Consider the following 13,491-nt stretch of genomic DNA (forward strand, 5'->3'; position numbering starts at 1 on the left):
GGGCTGCGGAGCGTGTGCGGGAGCCGCGGCGGCGGAGCTGCGGGGCAGCGCCGGGCACGGAGCCGGGCACGGAGCCGGGCACGGAGCCGGGCACGGAGCCGGGCACGGAGCCGGCCCCGGGCCGCTGCGAGCCCCACCGCGCACACACACACACACACACGCACTCACACTCGCACACACCTCCTCCTCTTTCCTCCTTTTTGATCCATGCAGCGATCCCATATCCTCCCGGCTTGTCTCTTTTATTCTTTTGTACTGAGGCGCGTTGTCCTGGCCAGCAGTGTGAACGGGGGCTTTGTAAAACGGGACAGATAAAAATGAGCAACATCATATTGTTTGACAGAATGATCCAAAATGATAAAATGCCTTCTCCGGAGGGGGTGAAAATGGTGAATTCCTAAAAAACAAGAGCGTCGCTTCTCTCCTCAGCCTCCCTGCGCTGCTCGCTGTAGCCTAAAGGGATCTGCCGCCTGCACCAGCCCGGATCACGTCCAGCCACTCTTTTCATTGGGAAGTCTCTTTTTTAAAGCCTTCATTTATTTATTTTTAAATAAATAAAGAAGGGGGGAAGCGGCTTCGGCTCGGGACCCCCTGTTCTCCTCGCGGCGAATGAAAAGCACAATTTTCGAGAGAAAGGCTCGTTTTGATTAAATCTGACATGCTGCTGATAACTCCATGCTAATGTGAAATAATTAACATAATAGCCATAATTAAAAGCACGCTAACAATGCCATAAATTTATCACACAATTTTACTAGCTTTCTGCCCCTAACTGCTCTCTCATCGTTAATTAAACGTGTTGCCTTTTACAGAATGGATGTTTATACATTTCCAATACAAATAAATCCGAAACCGTTTTGGAAACATGACCAATTTCGTTTTACACTGAGGTCTGCCGGGTTTACGGACGATTTATTACAATTAAAAAAAAGAAGAAGAAGAAGAAGAAGAAGAAGAAAGAAAGAAAAAGAAAAAAAAAGAAACCAAACACGTGCAAATGGAGGCCTAAAAATAGAGGGGGAAATTATATATATTTAATAATCTACATCTTTAGTGAAAAGCCCGGCTGAAGGGGGGGTTCAGGCCCCGCCGCTCGCCCCGCTTCGGCCCCAGCCCCGGTCGGGGGATGTCTGTGTGTCCCTGTCGTGTCCCCTCCCTTGGACGTGTTTATTTTATAGGGATTTCTCACCCGCAGCCCCTTTCCTGCGAGCCCCTTTACCCCCGCACGTCTGTACCGCACGACAATGCTGGTTTAATCCAGGTCAGGTCAACGATTTATATAACTCATTAGTGAAAGTAATAGGCTTAAGGAGCTGCAAGGGGACACCTTTGGTTTCTCCTTCCTTTAAAACGATTACAGAAGCAGAAATTGCCCCAGCCCTGTCTTTCCTCCACAATCCCCCCCACCGCCGAGGCTCAGCCTCCGGATTTATTTTTAACTCGCTTCGCAGCCAGGATCTTGCTTTCCCATATTAGAATCAAATTGAGCTGTAATTAATTTCTCCCTCTCTATCATAACTTACTCCATCCTCCCTTTTCCCGTTGCACTGCCGTGTCTCTATTTGACTCCGTATCGATCCAGACGATACAGTTTGTTTTTCTCCTGTTGCTAAATCTATCTGTCTATATGGGCACCCACTTTCTATTTCTGGCCGTGTCATTATTGTGGGTTTCCACCTCCACAGGAGCTGCATTAATTGTTTTATCGCTTTGCAGTACGTAGCTCCTGCTCGCCCTCACCTTCAGCCCTTGAACTTCGATGGGTTCCGGGGCTCCTGGGCTATTTGGGGGAAACTTTCCTGATTTTTAGAAAAGCTTTTCTCCTCCCGGGTGAGCTCCTAAATACTTTCTAACGGGATGGGCTTCGAGATGCTGCCCTAAACTTCAGCAGATGAAGGCCTGGGAGCCGCCGCAGCGCCCGCGGAGGGGTGCGGAGAGGCGCGGAGCGGGGCCGCCCCGCTCAGCCGGCAGCCGCGACTGAACACGGGATTAGCACAATAGAGCCCTAATCGAGGGGAAACGTTTCTTTTCACGCTAAGCACCGTAATTAATAGTACGAATCAATTAATTTGACTTTTATTGTGCCTAAGAAAAGCGCAACAAATGGAACAGGGGGCTGCCGAGTTGGGGTTTTTCCTCCTTTTTGCCTGGGAGAGCCTTTGCGGTGCGCCAGGGGGACACGCAAGACGAGTGCGTGTGTGTGGGTGTGCCTGTGGGTATGTGACTCTGTGTGTGCGTGTGAGAGCGGGCGGTGCGCGGGAGCGGAGGTCACGGGCAGCGAAGATCCGCTGGGAGACGCGGAAAAACGGAGCGCAGAGGGAAAACGGCTCCGCGCTCCGCGGGAAGGTTCCCCCCATCCTCCCCGCGAATCCCTCCGTGGGGGCCGGGCCCGTCCCGGCAGGAACGGCCCGGCAGAGGCTCTGCGACAGGCCGGGCCAGCGACCCTTTCCAGCTCCGGTGGATTTTGGGGGGAAGGATGGGAATTGCCTTCCTTCAACCAGCGCCGCTCATAGGAAATCGTTGGCTCCTGGGGCGTTTTCCTCATTTAATTGTATTTACCGAAATCGGACAACACGTGCGGGAAGTACAAGAGCAAAGGGCTCGGCAGGACGGATTAAAAAGCCAAACCGCGGGAGCCACTCGCGGCCGAGGGCCCAGGCGGGGGGTTCCGCACCGGGACAGGGGTGGGTGGCCGGGCCCCCTCCCGCCCCGCCGGGCGCCTTTCCCCGGGCCGGGGCTTACCTGGGGCCGCGGCAATACGGTCCTCACATTCACACACACTCCCTCATTTCCTACTTTTTCATATGCTAACGCCCGCAATGATTAAGTCGTTAACACCTCCGGAAAGAAAAAAAAAAAAAAAAGAAAAAAAGAAAAAAAAAGAAAAAAAGAAAAAAAAAAGAAAAGGAAAAAAAAGCGGAAAAAAAAAGTAACCGGCTAAAAGGTTCTTTATTTTTAGTTTCCCTTTGTTATTTTAAGTCTTTTTTATTTCTCTCTGCAACTAACCTAATAGATTAATCGATAGCTATTTTCTGATCTTCCGTTCCCAGCTGGTGCTGCTGCCGCTGGAAAAAAAAAAATTAAAAAAAAAAAAAAAAAAAAAAAAAAAGAAGAAACCCAAGGAAAAGTGGTTTCAAAGCCCAAACTTGGTGCTTTTAAGCGCTCTCGCGGCGGCGCATCCGCTGAGCCTACGCTCCCGAGCACCCCGAGAGCGGCGGCTCCAGGCCCGGCGCACCGAGAGCGGCGGCGGCGAGTCCCGGTGCGGCAACTTTTCCGCGGGGGCCGGAGGGTGCCGGTGCCGTCGGGCCCCGTCGGGGCGGGCGGAGCGGAGCCGCCGCCGGTCTTTGTTGACAGTCCATGAAACAACTCGAGTTTTGCATGACTTCACAGCGGGGCGCCTGACGTCAGGCGGTCACGTGGAGCCGCCTCCGAGTATATCTTTAACGGGAAAGTAATCTATCAGGCAGTCGGGACCGCCGCGCTGCCAAAGTGGCGAGCGAGGCCCCGCGACCCCCGGCCTCCTGCCCCCGCCCCGCCCGGCCGCCGGCAGCTCCGTCCCCTCCCTCCGCCGAGGGGGGCAAAAAACAGCAGCCAAAAAAAAGCCAGATCAGAGGAGGAAAGAGGGAAGAGGAGGAAAAAAAAAAAAAAAAGCCGGCGCGGAGGGCGGCGGAGCGGTGCGCGGCGCGGCCGCGGAGCGGAGCGGTGGAGCGGCGGCGGCCCGCGGAGCGGCCCCATGCGCGGCGCCCGCGGGCGCGCATCGAGGCGGGCGGGATCCGGCGGCGCCGCCTGAGCCCCGATGCCCGGCGGCGGGAGGTGACCGGGCGGCCAGGGCAGCCCCGCGGACGGGAGAGCAGCGGGCGCGGCCGCCCCATGCCCCGCGGGGACGGCGCCGCGGGGCGCAGCCGGGCCGCTCGGGTGTAGCCCCCGGGGCCGGTCGGAGGAGCGGCGGGAGCGGGGCGCGGGGGGAGCCCGGTGCGGGCGGGAGGCCCCGCCGCCGCCGCCGCCGCGCCCCGTCCGCCGAGCGGGGATGACCCTGTCGGGCGGCGGCAGCGCCAGCGACATGTCCGGCCCCGCCGTCCCGGCGGCCGAGGATGTGGATATCGACGTGGTGGGCGAGGGCGACGACGGGCCGGGCAAGGACAGCGAGGGCGAGGCCGGCAGCCCCGCCGCCCTGCCGCGCCTGCCGCTGGACGAGGCGGCGGAGCTGGCGCTGCCCGCGGAGGCGGGCGCGGAGAGCGGCAGCAGCGGCAGCGGGAGCCCGGCCGGGGCGGCCCCCGGCGGCGCGGCCGAGGGCGGCAAGGGGGGCGGCGAGGAGGGGGCGAGCGGCGGCGGCGGCAGCGGGGCGGCGGGGCAGAGCAAGCCCAAGAGCAGCCTGGTGAAGCCGCCCTACTCGTACATCGCCCTCATCACCATGGCCATCCTGCAGAGCCCGCAGAAGAAGCTGACGCTCAGCGGCATTTGCGAGTTCATCAGCAACCGCTTCCCCTATTACCGGGAGAAGTTCCCCGCCTGGCAGAACAGCATCCGCCACAACCTCTCCCTCAACGACTGCTTCGTCAAGATCCCCCGGGAGCCCGGCAACCCGGGCAAGGGCAACTACTGGACGCTGGACCCGCAATCCGAGGACATGTTCGACAACGGCAGCTTCCTCCGCCGCAGGAAGCGGTTCAAGCGGCACCAGCAGGAGCACCTGCGGGACCAGACGGCGCTGATGATGCAGGGCTTCGGCGCCTACGGCCTGGCCGGACCCTACGGCCGCCCCTACGGGCTGCACCCCGGTGCCTACACGCACCCCGCGGCGGCCGCGGCCGCGCTGCAGTACCCCTACATCCCCCCGGTGGGGCCCATGCTGCCGCCCGCCGTGCCGCTGCTGCCGTCCAGCGAGCTCAGCCGCAAAGCCTTCAACTCCCAGCTCAGCCCCAGCCTCCAGCTGCAGCTCAACAGCCTGGGCGCCGCAGGCTCCATCGTCAAGTCGGAGCCCAGCAGCCGCCCGTCCTTCAGCATCGAGAACATCATCGGCGTCCCTGCCGCCAGCTCGGCCGCCAGCGCACAGACTTTCCTGCGGCCGCCGGTCACCGTGCAGTCGGCCCTCATGGCCCACCAGCCGCTGGCGCTGGCCAGGACCACCGCGGCCATCGCCCCAATCCTCAGCGTGCCTACCAACATCATCGCGGGGCAGTTCCTGCAGCCCGCAGCCCCCGCCGCCGCCGTGCAGGCCAAGTGGCCGGCGCAGTAGCCCCGGACGGTAGCCCCGGGCAGCGCCCCGGGGAGCTCCGGCCGCCCCCTCGGGGCTCCGCGGCCGCCCGGACTCGGAGCAGCAGCGGGCACCGGCCGCCGCCACCGCCGCTTGTACATATTTGTATCAAAAATCACTGACGTTGCTTTCGGGGTTTTTATTTTTCTAAAGAGGCGAAATGACGGTCGCGATTAGGAGCTGCGAACTTTCACTTTTTTTGAAGGTTCCGGCGCTCCGAGCGGTTTTATCCGAAATAAACGAACAAACGAGAAAAAAAAAATTGTATAAAAAAGAAATAAGCGGGGGAAATTTTAAATATTAAACGAACGGACAGGGAAAAAAAGAGAGAGTTTTGGAGAGAAAAAAAAAGGAAGAAAAACGCTGTCATTCTATTATAGAAGTCTGTTTATATATGAATGAATATATGTATTCTAAATGTTATCCCTTCGTGTTGTACACAACTTTGTAAATAAATTTTTAAAATGCTCTGCCCGTCTCTGTGTGAGCGGTGTCTTTGTGACCCCCGCCCGCAGGACGGGCTGCGCGGCCGCGGAGGCTGGAGACGGGCGCGGGGCGCGGCCGCGGAGCGCCGGTTCTCCGATGCCGCGGAGGTTCGGGTTCCGCCGGTCGCGGTGCGGGTGGGGTTCCCACGGTGCCTCCCGCCGGTCCGGGGTGCGCCGTGCGCGGCCGCGCAGCGACAGCTCCTGGCCCTGCTCGTTCGTGGAGCGGCCGCCGCGGCGGGGCCGGCATCACCCCGATTCCTTCCAAATCCGACCTTCCCCGGCAGATCCGAGACTCCCGCGAGCGCGCCGTGATGTTTCCCTAAATATATTAATTTTTCTCGGCCTGACTTCGACTTCACATCCCGGCGCTGCGGCATTCCCGGCCGGAATAGGTATGCTTTGGGTCTGCGGTCGGGGCTAATTATAAGGGAAATTATCTAAAATAAAACCTGGTGGGTCGATTTAATCAATGTTTACTATTTATTTTAGAGGGAAATATATATATATATATATATATATGTTCAGGCCCTGGCCGTGCGGTGTCCGAGAGCGGATCTTTTCGTTTAGATCAGGGAAATAATCGGGGTTAAAGCAGCGGTTCTTCCCGCGGGAAGGGACCGGCCTTTCCCAGCTAATTCCCAATAACTCAGCTTTAATGGCAGCTGCGAAAATTAAAAATAATAGTATATATATATGTATTTTCGGGGCTAAAATAAAGAGACAGTCAAAATAAAAAAAAATAATTAATATATAGCGTTATAATATTTAAAGCGGCGCGTCGGGGGGCTGAGCCTGGCGACATCTCGGTGTCTCCTGTGCACTGACAGTGTTTGGTGCTTTATTATCTTCCTCTTACAAAGTTGAATTTTTGTCACCTTGGAAAACCTTCTTGAATTTTGCTTTTCCGCCCAAATAATTCGTTGTCTTTGTTAGGAAAATCGGCGGCGTAAAATGCAGGCGGGATGCGGGATGCGGCAGGCTCGGCTGCGGGAGGAGCTGAACCAGGCGCTTATTTCCCCTCCAACAACCCTCTGGCAGCCGTGGATTTAAAATAAATATATAAATAAAAGTGTCCTTGCTTTCCTGGTAAGCAGTAAATATTATTTCTTCCTAAGTAAATATTTATACCTCTGCATACATAGACTAAAATAAACCGAGCAGCCCCGGTGATGAGATCGTTTGAACTTTATAAATAAGGACTCGCTAATCATCTGCCAGGGACAGGGAGAACCTGGAGGGAGCAGGGACACGCGGGGCCCTCCACGGGCACCCACGGCCCCGCGGAACCCCGCGGAGCGGAATGTGGCGGTGCGTGGTGGTGACAGAGGAAGGAGTTGTTTCACAGTTGTGTCTGGCTAATCGGTTTTACACAAACAGCAAATGGTGGGTGATTCGTGCGATCGAGGGGGTTTCTATATTTAGCCGATCCCCTGGGAAAAAAGAAAGGAGCCTCTGCCCGGAGTCGCTGCGAGGCTCAAGAAGCTGCTGATCCAGGACTTCCAGAGGACACCGGATAACAGGGGCTCATTCCATTCCCCAGCCTTTGTTACTTATAAAATTACTCGCTCATATTTCCCCACATAGCAGCGATGCCTCGGCTCGGCATCTGCGCGCCGGCGGCGGCGGCACCGGCAACTTTCCTGCCCGCCGCCTCCCGCCGGGAACCGCTTCTCCCTCCGTAACCTTCGGCCTCTCTTTCTCTTCCCCGCTTTCCCCTCGATCGCCGAGGACAGCGGCCGGCAGGAGAAGCCTTTCCCGGGAAAGGGGCGGCAGCGGCTCCCGGGGCCGGGCAGCACCTGGAAGGCGCGGGGCTCGGGAAGGACCCCGGGATGAGCCCCCCATCCGGCCGCCACCTCCCCGTGGGAGCCGCCGGCTGCCCGCAGCCGCGGGACCGTGAGCGGCAGCGGGGCCGTGCGGGCGGGTGGGGGCTCCCGGTGGCGGCGGGGCTGCAGTGGCGCACCGGGGCCTGCGGGGGGCGCGGCAGCTCCCGCTGCACCCGCGGGGAACGGGCGCGCCCCCCCGGGGCCGGGAGCACCCCCGGGACCAGGAGCATCCCCGCAGAACCCGGATCCGGGAACACCCCCGGAGCATCCGCGGGGACGGAGATCGCCCTCACGGCCCGCGGAGTCGGGAGCTCCTCCGAAGCCGGGAGCACTCCCGGGGCCGGGAGCACCCCTGGGGCCGGGAGTCCCCCGGGAATCCGGGAGCAATTCGGGGGATCTGGAGCACCCCCGGTGCCCGCAACCGCCCGGGACGACACCGACCCGGGCGCGCTCTTGCAGCGGGCAGCACAACGGGGTGTTCCGGCGGGACCCGCAAAGCTGCCGGCGGAGGTCGGGGCTCCAGGGGATGGCAGAAGTCGGTCCCCAAATAGGGGAGAGTTTGCAGCCGGGACAGGAGCGGCCTTCCCAGCACCCAGCGGAGTGGGGGCAGCCCCCAGAGCCGGACCGGGACCGGCGGACCGGGGACAGCCGGGAGCAGCAAATCCCGGCGTAGCTCCCTCCGCCACGGGCCACATCCAGACAACAGAAACTCTTTCCCTTGTTCTTTCTCTTGTTTTCCCTTCCACAAACTTGTCCGCCGCATATGGCAAAACTTGACACGGCCGGTGACAGATGCCCATTAGTGTAAGTCGTGTCACGTCGGTCCCTGGGGTGTGTTGGAAGTAACTAGATCCGAAACACCGGGAAAATGACCCTCCCGCAGCCTGGAGAGTTTACCCAGAACCACCACCCCCTGCACCCTCCCCGACCCCGCTCCTTATTTATTCCAATTACGGCCCCGCCGCTCCCTCCGCCCGGGGAAGGAATTTATAATAGGATCTGGCGATAGGATCTGACCCTAATCCTCTAAACCATCACGGTGGTTGAAAAAGGGACGAGATGGGGCTCATCAGGGCCGTTTCCTCGGCTGATGCGGGGCTCCCAGGGAACCCTCTCGTTTTCGCTGCGCTGCCACGGGAGTTGCGCCCCCCTTTCCCCCCCTCTCCGCTCTACCCGCTCCCAACGCCGCCTATTTATAGCATCACTGGTCTCTCGCGGGCACAGCGCGGGGCTGAAAGTTTCGGGCTAATGGGTGTTGAAAGGCTGCGGCGAGCGTTGGAAAAGGCAGGAAAAGACCTTTTGCGGTTATTTATAAATAATGTGTCTTTACCGCGCGTGGGTATTTATCTCAGTAAGCAGCCCCAGCGTTCGGGGTGTCCCCTCCGCCTGCCCCCAGCCGAGACCCGCGGGGCCGCAGCAGTGTCCGGAGGGGGGTAGCGCTCAGAGATTCCGCTCCGGAGCTGCGGGAGGGCAGAACTGAGGCCGGGTGTACCTGAGGGGACAGCGCCGGGAGCGCTCCGGGGGGGCCGGAGGAGCGATGTCCGTCGGAGACTTTTCCTTCTCGGTCTGTCGCAACGAGAGGTGGCCGGAGGAAATCACCCGCCGGCGACATCAGCCCCCTTTGGGACACGGGCAGCGTTTGAGGACGGCTCCGGCTTCCCCGGGGGTTACGGGCTCGGGTCGGCGCCGGCGGTACCGGGGGGATTTAACCCGCACCGGCCGCACCTCCAGCACTGCCCGAGCCGGCTCGGGGTCCGTGTCCTGGGCCAGACACAAAGGAAGGAGCGCAAACATTTCTGTTTGGGATGAGCCAACCCCCCGTCCTTCGCGGAGCCCTCGGGAGTCTCCCACACGGGAAAGACACAGCAAGGATTTCTTTAGGGGAAAGTGGGGATTTCCCCTCACCCATGCGGGTGCGGGTCAGGGCCGCGGTTCCCGGGGGATGGGGGAATTCGATGGGATTTTGCCTCCCGGGGCACCTCGGGCAGTTCTGTGGTCGCTCCCTCGCGTCCGAGGCGCGCTCGGGGCCTGTCCCCGCCTGCTCCGAGAAGGCGGAAAAACAGCCTGGCCATTCCCAGGGGCATTTTATTGGCGTTGAAAGGCAGCGACTGAGGAATCACAGCGAGCTCCGCGCGCAAGTTACGCTGCCCATCCCCGCGGCTGCGGACAGTCTGGGCTCGGGCGTCCCCCGGGGCGGCGACTGATGCGCTTCAACCTCCGCCCGGAGCCGGGAGCATCCGTGTCATCCATCCCCGCAGCCTCCCTTGGCACCGCCGCGCCTCTTCCCCGAGCCGGGAATCGCTGCAACTAGGCAAACACCCGCGATAGAGCTTTCTTGAGAGGCAACACTTCAATTCCGGGGACTTTCATTGAATTAACTGTGTTACCACTCCTAAACCATTACGCGTTATGTACTTAAAAGATACAGAGCATAGGTATTACATCCACAGGAAGTATTTTAGTCAGTGAATGTTCAATGTAGCAGGTAGAGATGAACTTAGCACGTCTTCCAGACTGAACTGGGAACAGACTCTTCAGCCATAAAATGCACTTAACAGTCTATTTAATAGTGGCGAGGTCCTTGAAAATGCAATATCCATGCTAATCTTGCCTTTTTCTAAATCAGAAATGAAAAATAGGTCAGGAAGGTAGAACCTTCCCCTTCCATTTGAAATGTGACATTTAATCTATTTAAATAACTAAGTAAACTTTATTAATCCAGGATTTGGTAAGCAAGATGAGGAAGCAGGAACCGCGCGACTTTATTAAGACGGCAAAATGTGAGAGGGAGCGTTCTTGAACTCCAGGTGCAATAAAATCCTGGTTTTCTTGAGGTTCAGCAAAGTGGGAAAAGCCGGGACACACGAAAACCGCCCAACCTCTCCTCTCCAAGAAAGAATGGAATGTCTCGCTCTGCTTTACTCAGCACTCGGAGCATCCCCCGGGCGGGGACCCCTGGATCGGACAAGGCAAGCTCCGTGTCCCCCAGCGCCCAGAGAATCACACGAGTCAAGTCCCCGACCCTCCATAATTTCTAATTACTTTATTAAGTGCCAGTATTTCATGGGGAAAAATAAAAATAAATCCATCTCCCTGCGGGCTAAGGTAGTGGTTTCAGACACGTTTAATTTTGATTTTGCTCGGGAAAGGAGAATGCGAAAGAGCCGAGGCTCCTGAGGGCTCAGAGAGAGGCTCGCAGCGCCCGGCTCTGTGCCCGCTAAATCCCGGGAGATGTCCCGGTGGCGGGATAAAAGGTCAGACTGGGAATCTGCAATTGCAAACGTCTCCAGAGTTTGTTTCCCCGCTCGCTCCGGCACCACGGCTCCGCTCAGAAACGAAATCCTGGATGAGCTGGAACTTTTTACGGCCGCAGGCTCTTCCCCCCGCCCGCCCTAGGAAAGACTTTCTCATTATTCTGGCCGCATTTCTGTCCAAATTTATGGAATACCCGCGAGGTATTTGCCTTGCCACTGCTCGGCTGACATCAAGCCAAAGAGCCGGGGTGGAGGAGAGGAGGCAGCGGAGCTCTGAAGCCTCCCGAGAACGCCAAGGGTTAAGAAAAGCCGTTTATCTGCTCATTATCGGCTTCTCTTTACTCCTGAGCACCAAAGCCCGCTCGTCTCCTACCCCGCGGTATCAATGTGTCCTGAATGCCTTTTCCAGTCATTGATCTGGTCAAAGTCACCGCAGAAATACAAGTGACAGAGACTCAATTCCAGGCGACGTGCCCGATGCGAGTATTTAGAAAGCATTCAATAAAAAAGCTTTCCCGGGGAGTGAATGATTTCACCTTGCAACAAAGAGCGCTCGGCTAATTGAAATAATGCACTTGAATGTGCGGCCGTGGGCTCCTGCTCGCCCATCCCGGCTCCAGCACCGAATTAGCAACAATCTCCAAGGTAAAACCCAAAACCTCCTTTTTTGTTGTTGTTTTTGTTTCGGTAGGAGCCCACAGGCAACGCGCACGGCCTTGGGGGTGGCTGAGCATCACAGTGCTTCCCGGCCTTGCTGCTTGGGGAATTCCGGGCATGGAAAATCCTGGAGGGGAGAGTAGAAGGAGAGGAGAGAGGGGCTGGGAGAGAGGTGCTGAAACAGGAATCTGCCCTGGTGATTCTCCCCCGGGCTTAGGCTGGGAATTCACTTTGCATCGCGTGTTTGCAGTGCCACAAACCAGCCCCAGCTGCCGTGGGTTCAGGAGGTGTAACTCTGTCTTCTAAGTTACTTTGTAATGGATGAATTTCTAGGATTATCCTTATTTTACAGACTTGTCATTTCCAGACATCCTGTCAAAAACCCTGAAATGGACTCACTTTACCTAGCAGAAATATGAATGACTGAGTATAACAGATTAGGCAAACTGTGTAAAATTCCATGGTCATAATCTGCTGTTTCCCACAGGATTATGGCTCCAAACACCTTGGCAAGCCAGCTCGGTGTGATTTTTTTACCTTTATCTGTTTAAGACAGCTTTCAGTCTCTTCACACCATCCCACATGAGGCAACACCACAAGAGACTGAAATTATGGCTGGTGTAAGAGGGACCAGGATGTCCAAAAAATTTGCACTCAAAAATGGTTGGGATAGTGGGAATCAGCATCCTGCATTGGAAAAACATCAAGGAAGAAAAGCCATCTCTGGTGTTACGCAGAACTATATTTATAGTGCTTATTTATTTTAAAAATAATCTGCACATCTGAGAAAAATAATTTATAAATAACTTTGTTTTCCAGTAATGTCTGGTTACTTTAATGTTCCTGTTGTAAGTGATCAGACATTTCTTGGCCAAATTCTCTTTTTGTAGCAGTTGTGTTTAAATCCATCATAACTTTCAGCCCTGGGATTCCAGTCTAAGGAGAGCACTGCTACCAGCTCACCTGGCAGGTGTGGCTACGAGAACCTCAGTATCTGGTGTTAGCTTGAAGAATGATCAGTTTTCTATTCGGTTTCATGTCCTGACCTCAGTCAGGAGAAAAGGCCAGGTTGGATGGGGTTTGGAGCAACCTGGGATAGTGGAAGGTGTCCCTGCCCGTGGCAGGGGTGGAATGGGATGATCTTTGAGGTTTCTTTCAACCCAGACCATCCTGTGATTCTCTGATTGCTGTTATGCTCCGTACTTTGTCGAGACCTTCAAGAGAATGAAAGGGGGTGAGACTGAAAGGTTGTAAAAGTGAGGCCATCATGGAGAGGTTCTGGAGTCTTCCTCACTGGAGATACTCAAGGCTGTCTGGACACACCTGTGTGCCCTGTGCTCTGGGATGGCCCTGCCTGAGCAGGGAGGTGGCACCAGATGACCCCACTGTGGTCCCTTCCAGCCTGACCTATCCTGGGATTCTGTGCTATCAGCTTTATGCACCAATAGCTTCCCAGATATTGTCTCAAAGTTATAAAAGCTGAGGAGCTGCTTCCCAGCTACCTGGCATGGTAGATGAACATGAATCCCAGAATGGTTTGGGTGGGAAGGGACCTTAAAGCCCATCCTGTTCCACCACTGCCATGGGCGGGGACAGCTCCCACTGTCCCAGGCTGCTCCAAGCCCCAGTGTCCAGCCTGGCCTTGGACACTACCAGGGATCCAGGGGCAGCCACAGCTGCTCTGGGCACCCTGTGCCAGGGCCTGCCCAGCCTCACAGGGAACAATTCCTTCCCGATATCCCATCTCTCCCTGCCCTCTGGCAGTGGGAACCATTCCCCCTTCTCCTGTCACTTATCCAGAGTCCCTCTCCATCTCTCCCGGAGCCCCTTTAGGCCCTGCACGGGGCTCTGAGGTCCCTCCGGAGCGCTCCCCTCTCCCGGAGCAGACGGCAGCTCTCCCCTCCCGGCCCCATGCACGGCGGAGCGTCCCTGAGGCGCTCCCGGCTCCCGCCCCGCGCACGCGCAGAGCCCGCCCGGAAGGCGCCGCGCAGGCGGAAGCGCGCGCGCCGGCCCGAGCC

At 57.4% G+C, this 13,491-nt stretch overlaps 1 protein-coding gene across 1 annotated transcript; it reads left to right on the forward strand.

Annotated features, from left to right (window-relative positions):
* The first annotated feature begins 3,489 nt into the window (after nt 1-3,489).
* On the forward strand, nt 3,490-5,724 carry FOXD3 (forkhead box D3). The gene has a single exon (XM_082286722.1). It carries the CDS (start codon nt 4,028-4,030, stop codon nt 5,234-5,236), a length of 1,209 nt encoding a protein of 402 aa, XP_082142848.1. The 5' UTR covers nt 3,490-4,027; the 3' UTR covers nt 5,237-5,724.
* Nucleotides 5,725-13,491: the final 7,767 nt, after the last annotated feature.

This window comes from Coloeus monedula (genome assembly GCF_965178545.1).
Source record: "Coloeus monedula genome assembly, chromosome: 9".
NCBI lineage: Eukaryota > Metazoa > Chordata > Aves > Passeriformes > Corvidae > Coloeus > Coloeus monedula.